At 45.3% G+C, this 14,011-nt stretch overlaps 4 protein-coding genes across 4 annotated transcripts; 2 read left to right on the plus strand and 2 right to left on the minus strand.

Moving 5' to 3' along the window:
- Positions 1 to 1,595: 1,595 nt before the first annotated feature.
- On the plus strand, positions 1,596 to 1,781 carry H6S33_003819 (uncharacterized protein; the record flags this gene model as incomplete). The annotated part of the gene is made up of 1 exon (XM_044835577.1): positions 1,596 to 1,781. One exon carries the CDS (start codon positions 1,596 to 1,598, stop codon positions 1,779 to 1,781), a length of 186 nt encoding a protein of 61 aa, XP_044691353.1.
- A 1,255-nt stretch (positions 1,782 to 3,036) lies between these two features.
- H6S33_003820 (uncharacterized protein) lies at positions 3,037 to 4,741 on the plus strand (the record flags this gene model as incomplete). Its single annotated transcript, XM_044835579.1, has 5 exons — positions 3,037 to 3,218; positions 3,283 to 3,615; positions 3,681 to 3,834; positions 3,934 to 3,944; positions 4,012 to 4,741. The coding sequence occupies 5 exons, from the start codon at positions 3,037 to 3,039 to the stop codon at positions 4,739 to 4,741; spliced, it is 1,410 nt and encodes a 469-aa protein (XP_044691354.1).
- Positions 4,742 to 5,964: 1,223 nt separating this feature from the next.
- On the minus strand, positions 5,965 to 6,435 carry H6S33_003821 (uncharacterized protein; the record flags this gene model as incomplete). The annotated part of the gene is made up of 1 exon (XM_044835580.1): positions 5,965 to 6,435. The coding sequence occupies one exon, from the start codon at positions 6,433 to 6,435 to the stop codon at positions 5,965 to 5,967; it is 471 nt and encodes a 156-aa protein (XP_044691355.1).
- A 1,029-nt stretch (positions 6,436 to 7,464) lies between these two features.
- Positions 7,465 to 8,222, minus strand: H6S33_003822 (uncharacterized protein; the record flags this gene model as incomplete). Its single annotated transcript, XM_044835581.1, has 2 exons — positions 7,465 to 7,822; positions 7,879 to 8,222. The coding sequence occupies 2 exons, from the start codon at positions 8,220 to 8,222 to the stop codon at positions 7,465 to 7,467; spliced, it is 702 nt and encodes a 233-aa protein (XP_044691356.1).
- Between the last annotated feature and the right edge of the window lie 5,789 nt (positions 8,223 to 14,011).

Below are 14,011 nucleotides of genomic sequence, written 5' to 3' on the forward strand. Positions count from 1 at the left end.
AAGCGAAGGATAAGACCAGTCTCAACGCATCCCCGCCACCAGTATCCAGATCATCATAAACGCACCAGAAAAGGAAGATCCAACTACAGCACTCCGAGCTCGCAGCAGCGATAGCGTGTTACGCCTCACATGGTAGAGGATAGTGGGGAGGCAACCGAGGGGAGCGGTGTTCTAAGCTATTGGAGGCGCTGGTCTAGTCCTGTGGGTCACAAATATTAGCAGGAACGAAGTGAACAGATGATAGATAGCCCTCCAGGTGGTCCTATAGCGGGGTAAGTAGCAGGTCCTGAGGCATGGAACCACATACGTGTAAGCGCCGATTCAGAGTTGAAGGCCTACATATAGTGTTTAAGGGAAGGAAACTAAATCAGGCAGACTGGCACGGGGAGGAACGATGTACTTACGCCTAGAGAGGATGAAAGAGTAAAGTGATAATGCATATGCCGCAGTAAAACGAGATTTTTTATGTAGTGACCGTGATTGTACCGTCCTGTCTATCTTGATGCTCTTTCATTGAGTTGGCTTTGGAATTTTTTCTGTTACCATCTTACGGTGATTGTTCTTTTCTTTTTCGAGAGAGAGAGAGAGATGTGTGTCGGGTGTGGTTGTCGTCCACGGTGCTAGTCCCAATGAATCTTGGCGCGAGTGACACACTATGAGCCAAGGCGCAGGCAGAGAGAAGGGCAAGGTGCAAGCTACAGAAAATCAGGAGAAGCTCAGATAAGACGGAAATAAGATAGGCTCCTAACCATTATTTCGTTACCCATTCAAGCGGTAAAGTATCTACATGCAGTCACCTCTCGCTCTTAGTGCTCTTCATTATTTTTATTTATAAAACGGTGAAGAAAAAGCTGCGGGTTGGTGTCTGTGTCTTGATACGACTTTCTTCTTTGCTCAAATTTCAAATTTGTACTGCTGCGTGTAAAGCAGGGTGAGTACGAGACTATTTCTATTTCTACGCAACTTAAGCTTTTCTACCCTCCTGATACCTAGTGTGGTCCATGAGCCGGCTCGAGTCGAGCCGACGCATAAGCTCGAGCTGGCTCGGCTCGTGGGAGGCAGAGGCTCACAAGGCTCGAGCTTTGGTGACAAGCTCATAAACTGGCTCGAGCCGGTGGTCAATGATACAAAAAACAGGTTATCCTTGCACCAAGTGTAGTAAAAGAGCAGGCGCAGGTTACATGTAGGCTTCATTTCATGTAGTAATACTGTGAGAAGGAATTAATTGTTTAATTAAGCATTGAAGTCGGTATAAATCTCCTTTTTGCTTCTCTTATGGCTTCTAGATCCTACATAGTTCAAGCAAATTTATTGAGCTCGAGCCTAAGCTCGAGCCTTAGAGAAAACGGCTCAAGCCGGCTCAGGCTCGCTGGAGGGTAAGGCTCGCTGGGCTCGAGCCGAAAGCTCGAGCCTAAAGCTCGAGCCAGGTCGGCTCATGGACCACACTACTGATACCTCACAGACCCTCTGCCGACACAAGGCTCACTGTCTACCGCCTACCCCATCATCCAACTAGTATAATGTACGCAGGTAGATGGCATACGATACAACTAGTAGAACTCCCGCTGCCTACTTTGTTGCTATGTTTTCCGGCGATGCGAACGCATCTACGCATGTACCAACAGTTTCTCCTATCAATTCAGGCAAGGATGAAAATAGCCGGCGAGATCGGTGCTGGTGCGAGTATTGATGAGGATTCTATTTCTCCTACTTGTGTGTTGTTCGTTTCACGGGGCGGCGGGGCCGATAGTTCAGGCGCGTATGATTCATTCTTCTACTGAATCACCATCTCATGTTACGCCTCTCTTCTGTGGTTGAGAGAGGAAAGAGGGGAGGGGAATCGCAAACCTATACCACTTCCCGGCTCGCATTCAGTTATGGGCCCTCTCCAGGGCATAAAATTCATCCGCAAAGATCATGCACCCCATTTCTTTCAGTGGAGAAGACTCGGATATCCACTTAATGATCCCCCGAGTAGCGCACCCTCACGGTAACTCAGTTGTCCCTAAGACTAAATTACCAGAGTATATGGATAAGAAGACCATTCTCTCTCTCTCCCTCTCTCTCTCCCCTCCCCAACGTAAGTTGTACGCTGTTTTTATCGTTGCTTCACCGGCCCTTCATGTTGAAAACGGTATCCAAGTCCTATGTATTAATGCATTTCAGGCTACCCCGGCAATTCATTTGGCCACTGCTATGACCTCCATGCTCCGTGGTTTCTGTGCCCAGGTTCGGCTCATACACTTTCGTGCGCATTGGCGGCGACAGTAGGACTTCGTCGTCGTAGTAAGTCGTGTTGTAAGCGCCACCCCTCTGTCAATTCCTACCAGCGCACCTCGTCAGCGCCAGAATCAGCAATCAACCAAAACGCAATGGCGGAACTTGAAGTTGAGCCTCGGATGCGCATGCGCTGCAGGGCGAGGTGAGGTGAGTCGTAGTTATTCTTTTTCCCCCAGCGATCTCGTCGGTTTCACCTGTTCTGTTTGCCGAGCTACAGAGCGAGGAAAGACGGAGTGATATTGAAGAGTGATTTGGGATTTGGGATTTGGTTGTTTTGGAGAGAGAGGGGTAGGGGGTGGTGGTCCCTGATGATTCAGCGGGTAACAACGTTGGGGATGCGTCATGGGTTATCACTCGCGCCAAGAACATGCCCAACTACATGTACATTGAGAGAGCCTACTCCATTCCTACATCACTGAGCATGAGAACACGAATGTTCTCCAGTGATTATCGCCGCTAGTATCTAAGTCGAAAGGTTGAGAAAAAATGACATTAGGCACACACGTAGAAAACGGGACTCGATATTGGCGCAGGGCTCAGATGAGCCTCCCCTGAGAACTTTAGGAGCCACAGGTATTGGGGGCTCCATATATCTTCCTTACTCCCTCTCAACGAGAAGCAACTCAACCATTCCCTCCATGCTCCCTCCATCATCTATTCCCCAGGACGACAACTTCTATCTAAACCAAAAGTAGCGGGAAGCGTTTGATCCCCATAGAAGGGCAGAAAGCCGCTATTGAAGCGCATTCATATACAATGACCGCAAGCGATAAACCACCCATTTTCACCCTTGCGTCTTCTGCACGCCCACAGACGTATCCAGTACTGCGCGGAACCGCTATGTTTGACTCGCCCTATCCTCCTATGCCGCAGCGTGGAGACACGGGCGCTCCCATGCCGCCGCCCGTCCATACTGACCAGCAGTATTCCCAATTACGGTATGTGTACCTCTTCCTATACAACCAGTAGTCGTAAATTAGGTCTGACAATACGGGGCGACAGAACTCACGATAGGAGGGCCATGCCTCGCAGAGCTACTACTGGAGTAGTTCCTCCCCAGGTTCTTTCTTCACGAAGAAATGCGAGTGGGCCCGTTGATAGTGGCCGGTTTGAGGGAAATAGGAGCTTGATGTTTTATGGCCAGCCGATTGATACAGCTTCTGCTCAGGCGGGCACTAATTCCGAATTTGGAGACTCGTCTGATGATGATCCTATCTCCGCTACAATTCTTGATAATGCCAGCGTCCCTATGTTTATGCCACCTAGACTATCATCGCTAGCACGCACAGAGTCTTCCATCAACCAATCCTTACCCGAATATCCGTCTATATCCTCGTACGCACCTCACCCAAGACATCCATCTTCTCCGAAGTATCAAGTTTTTGGCAACTCAATCGCAGTGTCTTCATCCTCTCGATATCCGTTAGCAGGGCCTCCATCCCCTCTTTATCATTTTACGGGACCCTCATCTCACGATCATTCATCGCCGAGACCATCATCCCCTCCAAGCTTATTGGGACTCCCATCTCCTCAACAATCATTCACAGAGCTGAGGTCCCCTCGTAACCCATCTCAAGAAGGCTCATCCCCCCACCGTCTATCGATGACGAGCTCATCTCACGGACACCCATCACAAGAACCACCATCTCCTAGGCATCAATATCGTGAGCTCTCATCTCCCGGCTCTTCCTTCGCCAGAAACTCGTCTTCTAAAAATTCATTTGCTACTAGCTCTGGTAGCCCACAGTCACAGAAAGGGTTACAGGAATCCCCCTCCCGAGTCCCTCGCGAGTTTCCACAGGCCGCAACCGCCTTTGCCGCCGCCATCCAAGAAGCAGAGCATCGTCTCCATAACAGCAGCTGGGAGGATTCGAAGGAGGACACCGACCCTGAAGGGGTGGCGCACTTCAAGAATTTGGACGGCATGTTCGACGAAATCAAAAAGCTGAGCATATGTTCCGAGGACAACGGTAAAGGGACGATTTCTCGCTGGACATTTGCTTCGAAGTTGGCTCGTCCGCGCCCCTCTATCCTCAAAGACCTTCCTTCTTCGGTCGCTCCAGAGAAGGGTAAAGGAAAGGGCAAAGACTCTTCTCCCACCATTGGTGCATTTTCAAGGTCAAGAAAGGACTCTATGTCGGCCGAGAAGCCTAAGACAAGACCAAGGAAGGACTCCGTATCCACCGATAAGCCCAAGAAGAGGAATGTAAGTGGTCTGTGGAAGAGAGGCAGCGATTCTTCTGCAAAACCGGCTTTCACAAAACCCGCTGAGACCAGATTCTCGCTCGATGAGGAGGTGAATAGACCCAATATGGGAGACTTTGCCATGGTGGATTTCGTGTGGTCATTGAAGTCGAGCTGCCCAGTCACGAAGAATATAACGCAATATGGTGAGTGGGAAAGGATGGCCGGGGAGGATGGCAGGAGCGATGAATTTTCGCTTCTAAATCCGCCTCAATAAATTCCTCGTTTTGTACAGGTTGAGAAGGGGGAACTGGCTGGACGAATGGGCTGTATATCTATTAGTGAGGCTGTGGAGAATCCCTATGGAGTCTGGGTTGACGATATAACTCGGGACAACTTACAGCATTTTTATCTCCCTTATTCTTTATCTTCTGTTTGGCCTTTCCTTCTGTACATACGTAGTAAGCACTCGAATCAATCAGAATCTTTGAGACAGCTGTAAAGAGATGAGCCGATATTTTTATCCTATTAACTTGAAGCTGAGCCGTATTTCCGGAGGTGTAAGTCTTACGAAACAGTAGACTACTCGCATATCGAATATTTATGTAGAAAATATAATCTCTTGGACTGTAGACATGAAAAAGTCTAATTGGATACAAAGAATGCCGGCTCGAGGTAAGAGAGGTGATCTCAGAATCGGGAATTACCCTGATACTCAACCGACCGTCTTCCTTATGTGTCCAGACCAACAACATCGCAACACAAGTGTTCAAATCTTTCGATACATATATCTCTTCCATTCCCTCCCGACTACATTCATCGCCAAAGCATTAACGGAACAGAAACGAAATGTCTAATTATCACCACCCTTTTGCCCCCTCTCCTCATCAGAGTATAGAGAGCTATGGACCATGCAGATAATAGCAAAATCAGTTGCTGTGAAGGACTTTAGAGGAGCTGGTCTAGCAGGCGAGCAATTGTCCATGCTTGGGACATCTATGTCCGCGCCTCTCTTCTCGTGCGTGTCGGGCATGCCTCTTCCCCGGATGATCCTGTCGACGAAACCAAACACCTAGATCTGGTGTTTAGATGCTAGAGTCAGTTTTAGGTCTGTTTTCTTTTTTTCTCTTTTCTTTTGTCCCCCGATACCTCAGGGCATCCATGGAAACATTAATAAGTCTTCGACTGCCTCTATAATGTAACAATCGTGACTAACGCTTATCATTATAGACAGAACAGCCTTTCCATTCAGTTTAATAAGAAAAACACCAGAGACATAATATAACCAAGGATATAAAAATCTATTCAAAGCCATAAACTGCAGAGTACACCAACTAGGAAGCGCCTTATCTAATAATATCATCCAAAATCCAAAGGTCCGACGAAAAACCGTCCTACATACCGGAAAAAGTAATTAGCCTTTCCCAGATATTTCTCAACATTTATCAGAACTAGACCTACCATTCACTCAAACTCTCTCTCACTCTAACCTCACTCCCTTTATGGATGCAATATCCAATACCCTGTGAGCGCTAATGCCGCAATTCTATCTTCAACACTCTCATCCTCCAGAACCTTGATCAGAAACCCCCGCATCTTCATATCCTTTTCTGTCGCCCTCCTCTCCAACGCTACCAACAAGGTAACCGCCATCGATACTGCATACCGCATCAGGTACTGCGCGCTTGTCGCCAGGAACTCGTTGTGTTGACGTGTGATACCTCTACAGTGTCTTGGTAGCTGGGAAGACTCTCGAAGGTAGAAGGGGCAGAGATCCGTACGGTATCGGGAGCTCATTTGCCGGAAGAGCTTCTGGGAGCGCAGGAGGTAATCACTTGAAGTTTCAAGAGAAATTCGGAGTTCACGGGGGTTCAAGGTCGTGGGAGTGGGACGCCTGTTGGGGTTGTTAAGCTCGGCGTTGATAAACCCGAGCATAGGCCTAGAAATGGCCCGCGAGTTTGATGTGGACATATGCTGAGGAATAAACTTGTCAAGAGTTTAAAGAGCTTATGTACAACTCGAGCGATGGGTCGATATTTAACTGATTTGAGGGATGAAATAATTGGGTATAAGAGATATTGACTGAGAGAGGAGAAGTATGTCATCTGTGGACGCACAAGCGTTACGCAGAACTTATGAATATATATGCTGTACCTGAGATACTTTCAAAATACTATTCATAATAGATATCTCATTTCTTGTGGTAGCTTTGTAGTATATAGAATGTAATATCATCATTTATGAATTGTTTTACAAACCCCAATAGTATTCATTTCTTAAGATAGGTTTCGGGACCGGGGTACAAACTTTTGAAATACCACAAGTGGTGCGGTACTGAGCCTCCTAATTTACTCAGCTTCTTTTTAAATTCATATTCCGTGATTACAGGAACAAACAGAATTCCAAAATTCTTTTCTAATGAGCTCTAGTTCTGGAGCCCTCCTATCATTGTCGTTACTTAATAGAATTCAAGTGCACACTTGCTATTGTGTTTTATATCACGCCAGAAAATGTAGACAAAAATTTCCCCGTGTATTAATTTAAGTTGGTGTGTTTCTGAGAACGAGATACACAGTGTAATGCTACACAAAATGACGCAGAAAGCCTCGGTTGTACACGATACAAGAGGTTACAAGACAAAAATTGTGAGTGTACGTATTTCTTTCTTATCAACAATTCTTCCCAAATCAATACATTTATAGTAGTAGCAAACCGATGAAATCCTAGCTTTACGAATGATATTACTTTCGAAACTTAATTAGCTGAGGTTGTTGACCAGCGAGCGAGACAATTTACCTTAGAATATTCTCTTCGCGAACGTAAAGGTTGAGATTCAACCACCTCTTTTGTGGGTAAATCCACGCAAATCTCCACCTCAAGTTTTGAAATTTCCCATCTGCACCACCATTCTACGTTAGCCACTTTGAATGAAATTAAAGAACAGAGACTAAGCATGGGCTACCCACAACAATCACGATGAGATACCTGAAATGTAAATCCTTATTTTGCAGGAGACTCTTTGTGCATCATTGCTCGATAGCTCTTATTCAACTCGTCTTGCCAGCGCTCACTCTTCGTCTTGTTCTCCTTCCCCATAATCATGTTTCCCGACCTTACGGCTGCCTTTTTGGCCGATTTGGCAACATCATACAACTTCTTGTCGATGCGGGCAAGGAAGTAGATTGCATCTTGCTTGCGAGTATCATTTGTGAGGTTATGGTCATTAAGATTGACCATGGATCTGTTACGGAGGATCCCGAGGTTTCTGATGCCATCTTTGGACTTCTTACAGCCGTTCTGGATGACGGCGGTGGCCTTGGTGATAAAAGACTGAATGTAGTCATTGACGTTCTTGGGTCTGTAGATATAATGTCAGCCAGTATTCACAATGCATCTACCAATGTCATCACATACAGTTCAGGAGTAAACTCGCTAGCCACCTCCTGGCCTTCATCTAACCAAGCCTGAAGATCACGTCTTCCCTCATCTGTTTTCAGATGGTCTCTGATCAATCTCTCCAGGTTGGCCGGCCTAGTTGGGCTAGTGGTATCTTCGACCGTCAAGTTGGGCAGCGAAACAGAAGAGATATTGGTGGAACGAGACTGGGATCTGGAGAAGTATTCATTTGTATCACAATGAGACGGAGGGTTGGATTCCCCGTTCGTCTCGAAGGATGGACGTAGAGAGGTCGAGGGGCCAGAGTATGCACTGGATGCATAGTTTGGCTGATAACAGTAAGGTGTTCTCGTGTAGGCCATTAGGATAGCAACAGCGAGTCAGGATCTTCTGCTTCCTGTGGTTTCAAGTGTTCTTTTCAGGGTACTGAATGGGGGAAGGGCAACTTCAGGTCGTAATAAATGCTGATCTATTACAGGTAACAAATGTAAGATCCTTAAAGAAAGTTGTGGGGTAGAAGTGAAAAATGAGTGTATGTGAAGGAAGATCAACAGAGGATACAGAAGATTTCCCTGAGATGACGGGTTCCTAGCAGGATAGATGACGGTGGGTCGGTTGCGAGAAGTACTGACGGAAGTGTATGTAAGAGAGGTCACCCAAACGTTTTAGTGCCTGCTCTACCGCCTCTCAGGACTTGCTCCACTCCCCAAATCAGGCCGTTAACGTCTTATCTAATCTTAACCCGTCGTCATCACAGCAGTGAGCCATGCAAGTTCAATCTTTATCAATCTTGCTATCTATTTATCCCCCCCCCAAAACCCCCTTTCTTATATAAAAGCATACTACCTTCATACTCTGACACGACACTGACCCGGAATGTATACTATCGCATAAAATCGGGATCAAGGTGCCACTTTTACGGATATTTCATGAGTGAACTCATGTTAACTGGGTATGAGACGGGACAGGTCTTTACCAATTGAGCCTATAGCTCTATCACAAAAGTTCGAGCTTACAAGAAGGCACATTATCATGGCCATGATGTGTAGCAACGATAAACCACGGAGCAGTGCTGTGTCCTTTCTGCATCACACATAACAACGCAATACCCCGTAACAAGGAGATATCATTGGTTTATATATAATATCAAAAACACTATTGTTTCGTTAGAAAAGGTTCAAAGTAATGACTCCTCCTCCTCCTCCTCTTCCTCCTCTTCCTCCTCATAGAAATGTAGCTAAGGGCTTTCATTGGCTAATTCTCGCTGCAAACATTGGGCCTATCAGGTACTTTGGCTTATCCTTGATGTATAATTTGAATCCTCAACATATTACTGGAGTACAGCTTCTAACCAATATTAAGTCCCGGAATTCAGCCAATCACAAATAGGAGCATGGTTTGCATGTCGACAAACTTCTATTATTCCAACCCTCAGCTGATTGGTAACTCAGGTACCTAATCACGAATAAATCGGTCAGATCATTCATAAGCCTCTGTCTAGTATCTCCTTCGCACGGCGCGTTAACAGAAACGTTACTCAAGTTTGACGATGGAATAATTTAAAGCAAATATTACGAGGAATTACAGAACACTGTTTGCACCCAACCCCTCGCCCATTTTATCTTGGCGTTAATCTGAGATTGTTGACTACTGTACTATACTGAGATATAAACTGTTGTGTACATGTAGTTACAGAACTACACGGATCCGGGAGGAGATGTTGAAATCATGAGGCATACCTTACCCAATTAAGTTAGATACGCCGTTTCCGCCACTCAAGTGATATGGTAATTGAGCTGAGTCGTCACATCGCCGACACAAATATCAAAATGATACCAGCAGTAATTATGAAAGTTTCTCTACGTATACGTGGGTTAGATCCGCACTACATGTAGACACACTAGAACTAGATACTCTGCAAAAGCGATCGTTAATAATTGTCAACACCTTTAATATCTAATTTATCACAGATAGATACTTTTTCCCAATTATCATGCCGTCTAGTTAGGTTAGTTGAGTATTTTTTTCATTTATATACACCTTTAAATCCATGTGCTAGACTAATGAAGACAGCATCTAGCTTTATGATTAGGTTGTGTGTGCTTCCACTATCGAACATATCGTTACCACCGGGCTTAGAAACCGAAGCTTAGGCAAACTTAAAGCTACCGAAACAAAATATGACACTCAGCCCTGCATAGGCTACCGTCCGGATTCTCAATCTGTCGGGAGGTTCTACTTACGAAACCGGAACGCGTCGTAAAGGCTGACAAATAGAAGATGAAATGGCTTGAAGGTTGATACGGTGAGGCAAGGCATTCAATAGCTCTAGTGAGATGAGTCCCTAGAGGGCGTTCCGCGTTTAGGCCCCGTTTAGGAGCCGTCCAAAACGGAGTTATGGGGGCTTAAAACTCCGTTCTGGCGGAAACTCCGTTTTGAGAAATGGGTTGTCTTTGGCGACCCATTTTGCAGGTCCAGAAAACAACATTAACTCCATGAAAACGGAGGTTTCCAATAAGCAACTTGGACCTACTTTTTCGCTTAAACTCCGTTTCGAAATTTCTTCGTATCCCACCCACTAACGGAGGATGGTTAGAGCGTTGTTTTCTGCTGAGGCCAGCTCCCAAACGGGCCCTTATTAGTAAACCTCGACAAAGAAAAAAAGGGCAAGTAACGTGATCAAATCATAGACTATCACTCGATTACACGCTTACAAAGACATGGAACGCTGAAATATTGATATACAACTTCCAAGTATAGGCTTCCGGAATTCTATGAGATCGGACTATCTGCAAATTGATCATATAGGGTAGCTCATTATCCCGTAGCTCTGTAGACGTGTAAATCTAGCCGAAGAGCTGAAGAGTCATATCATGGATTGGAATCAATGAGAATATTACAAAACCCACGATAAATACCGAATAAACTGAACCAAAGTCATCAGAAACATCAACATGGACTTTAAGAATGGGCGACATCCCATAATGGAGAAGATCTTTCTTTCAGATGTTCAAAATTTGGTTTATCCTCTCACGATCATTATTATCAGACAACCGGGACAAAGGTTAGAGTAGAGGAAACCCCTGGCTAACAGAAAAAGACAGATAATTACAATTTCAAGAGATCTAAGACTAAATTTGATCTAACTTAGTTTCGATTCTCATTCCCGTTACCCCAAAACGACCTCGACGGTGCGAGACCAGCCAAAATCTTACAGTAACAAATATCACCGTGGATACTAGCGACAGGAGTCGGAAACATGCCATTTGAAGGAAGATAGAGCTGAATAAATTAATCCAGCTGTTAAGGCTATAAGTCTTCTGGTAAGTCTCTTCTGGGACCGCGGAGTGTGAGAAACTAAGTCTCACCGGGAATGACGTCATCGGGTGATATTCTATGATTCCGCTATCTTTTCGAGTGATATTTCATGATTGATTCTTGAGACGTACCTCTCATCTCTGAAGACTATCCTGGGTTGAAACCATTGATAGTGGAACTCATAAACCAATAATTTGGGGTAGGCGAGCGTGCTTTCTCATGCTTTGAAAAACATTGTTTCTCTTTCCTCTGTCAGTGCACTGTGGCGTATCATTTTGCTGCTTTCGGATTCACAGTTACAATTCGTATCCAAGGCCGTGTTAAAAATGGAGGAAACTGCAAGAAACTTTATCAAAAGATAAAAATTTCAATTCAAACCATGGGCACGTAAAAATAAAATTAGGGCAAGCCCTATAAGTTCTTGTCCTATACCTCGAAGCTGTGGCTTGACACCTTTGTGAACAAGGATGACCCATGGTCACATTCTGAAATCCACTTACCACACACACCATTATCACTTTGATCATTACCTCTGTTTGTTATCAGATATGAATTGGAAGCCGTTACCCCGTGGGTATGACCCCACACCAATCCAGGCAGGCCGCGATCTCGATTCCAACATAAGAGCGAGCAGATCATATCCATTCCCTTGCCTGCAGGAGCCGGTTGAACACGTGTTCCAGCGACTTGTGAAAGACTGGCCGTCAATAGCCGATATATAAACGGATCGCATAACCAAAAGGCTTTCAACCAACCAGAGGTCCATAAATTAGGCTTAAGCCGTCGCAGATACCATTATTAGCCCCTGTTTGGCTGTGTCCTCCAATTGGCTGTATCTTATCTCATGGGCGGGGCCATTTTTCCACCTTCAGACCCCATTTTAAAAGACGTGTTCAGCTATAGAGTAAATTGGCGGAGACAGAAGAAAAGCAAAGAAAAAGTGCCTGATTTCTGCTACTAGGAGCTCGGCTGCAGTGATCTTCACACCTCCCTCCAAGGTATCCCCAAAACTCAAGCCACAGGCATAGACAACTACTTAACTGAAACGACTAAAACTCAGCAATGCCCATTTCCCTTTTTACTCTTTATGAACATTTCAGTTCATGAAAGGAGAATGCGCTGCAGGATCGATGAATAAGCGTTTTGGAAGGTCTCTAGAGATCTAACCATTGCAAAATATCTATAGATGTCTTATCCTGAAAGATGTTCATTTACATACTCATCAATCTTTCTGTATATATTATGTGATGGGGGTGTACATATCTTTGGAGTCAAGCCGTATGTAAAAAATAGATGCAGCCAAGACTTGGGCACTGGAAAGAATTTTTCCGTACGATCAGCCTATAACGCAATCCGATCTCAATAGAGAGAAAAGACCTAATAAGGCCGTCTCGAGGGCAAGTTAACACGAGACATGGTCGAATAGAGCAGGTATAACATTGAAACCAGGAATGGATCAGCCCTCAGAACTCGGAGAGTTAATATCTCATATACTAGACATTATCTGCCGCATGTGAAAACGTGACCGGTCGAAAAAAATGGTTAGCAAGAAAAACGAGGCCGGTCGAAATAAATGGCTAGGAAGAAAACCTCGGCGATTCCGGTTCGGTATATTCCCATAGAGCGGTGGAGGGTCGGACGAGACAAAGGGTATGGCGAGGCTCGGGATTCTTTACCAGCAAATCGATGCAGATCTTTTAGTTAGAATCCCGGTTCGTGGGCCATTGTCTCGTTATACCCTCCGTCTCACCCGACCCTCCACCGCTCTATATCTACACCCACAGGATTCCTGCGCCCTGACCCAAATATCGTGTTTTATCTGCGCACGGCAGAACCACCGCCGATATCTCAACACACCATGTCCCTCTACACCTCACTGGCGTTTAATTAAACGCTCGCAGGCACTGCTGGACAACATTCTTTTGCGTTTATCCCTTAAGCTGGCAATAAATGCTGACCCCCTCAAAAAAAGGAAATATCCGTGCGGCCCTACTAACAGGTCCTGTTATCTCTCTTACCAAATAATAGATCTCTCATATAAATGTAATTCCTCTATTATAGGGAGGCCAGAATGCCGGCTTAAGGGACACCGTGGGTGTGGGCAAAAAAAATCCGCATTGTATAGAGGATTTCCAATTCGAAAGTCATACTCTAGATACCATGCGGGGCAGCAAAAAGCAAACCCCTGGGTTACCATCTTCCCGTTAACCGATAGACTCCAAGCCCAGAAATCTGTTTCTACTAATCGGTCTCAAGCGAACGCCTTATGCCTGAAGCAGTACCCTGATACTCAAGTTAACTACCAACGTGCTTCCTCCTTGAAAATGGCTTTCAGATGTTTTCAGCCGCAACTTTGTTTAGACTTCTCCTGCACTGGCCTTTTGGTTCTTGTGCGGAGGGATGACAGATCCACATATCACAAAATCTCGGTGATGCGGATGCGGAGGTGCTAGCTTCAGGCGCGGTTAAATCTTTAACCTAAACCAATCCGCAGGCCCGACCACAAGCCGAAGGCTTGCTTTTCGCGTAAGTAATATATTTTGACATCTTCTTTTCTAGGGCTGATAAGGTGAGCACGAATTACAAAGAGGTGTCAAGGTCTCACACTAATTATAACCAAAGTAGGTACCTGCACTTCCTGGTATGTATGCTGTGGAACCATTTTCGTTCCAAATTGCTGTCTTCAAATCAAGCTCTAGTAGTGCCAATATTGAAGACACGACATACGATCTTTGCATCCGGAATATTGTTCCATGTTTTTCATATGCATCTTTCCTAGTCATATCAGCAACGACGTAGCTGCGAGTCGAGAATCAATTGCTCATAACATGCA

The sequence above is a fragment of the Morchella sextelata genome, assembly GCF_020137385.1.
Source record: "Morchella sextelata strain SCLS chromosome Unknown scls_16, whole genome shotgun sequence".
In the NCBI taxonomy this organism is placed as follows: Eukaryota; Fungi; Ascomycota; class Pezizomycetes; order Pezizales; family Morchellaceae; genus Morchella; species Morchella sextelata.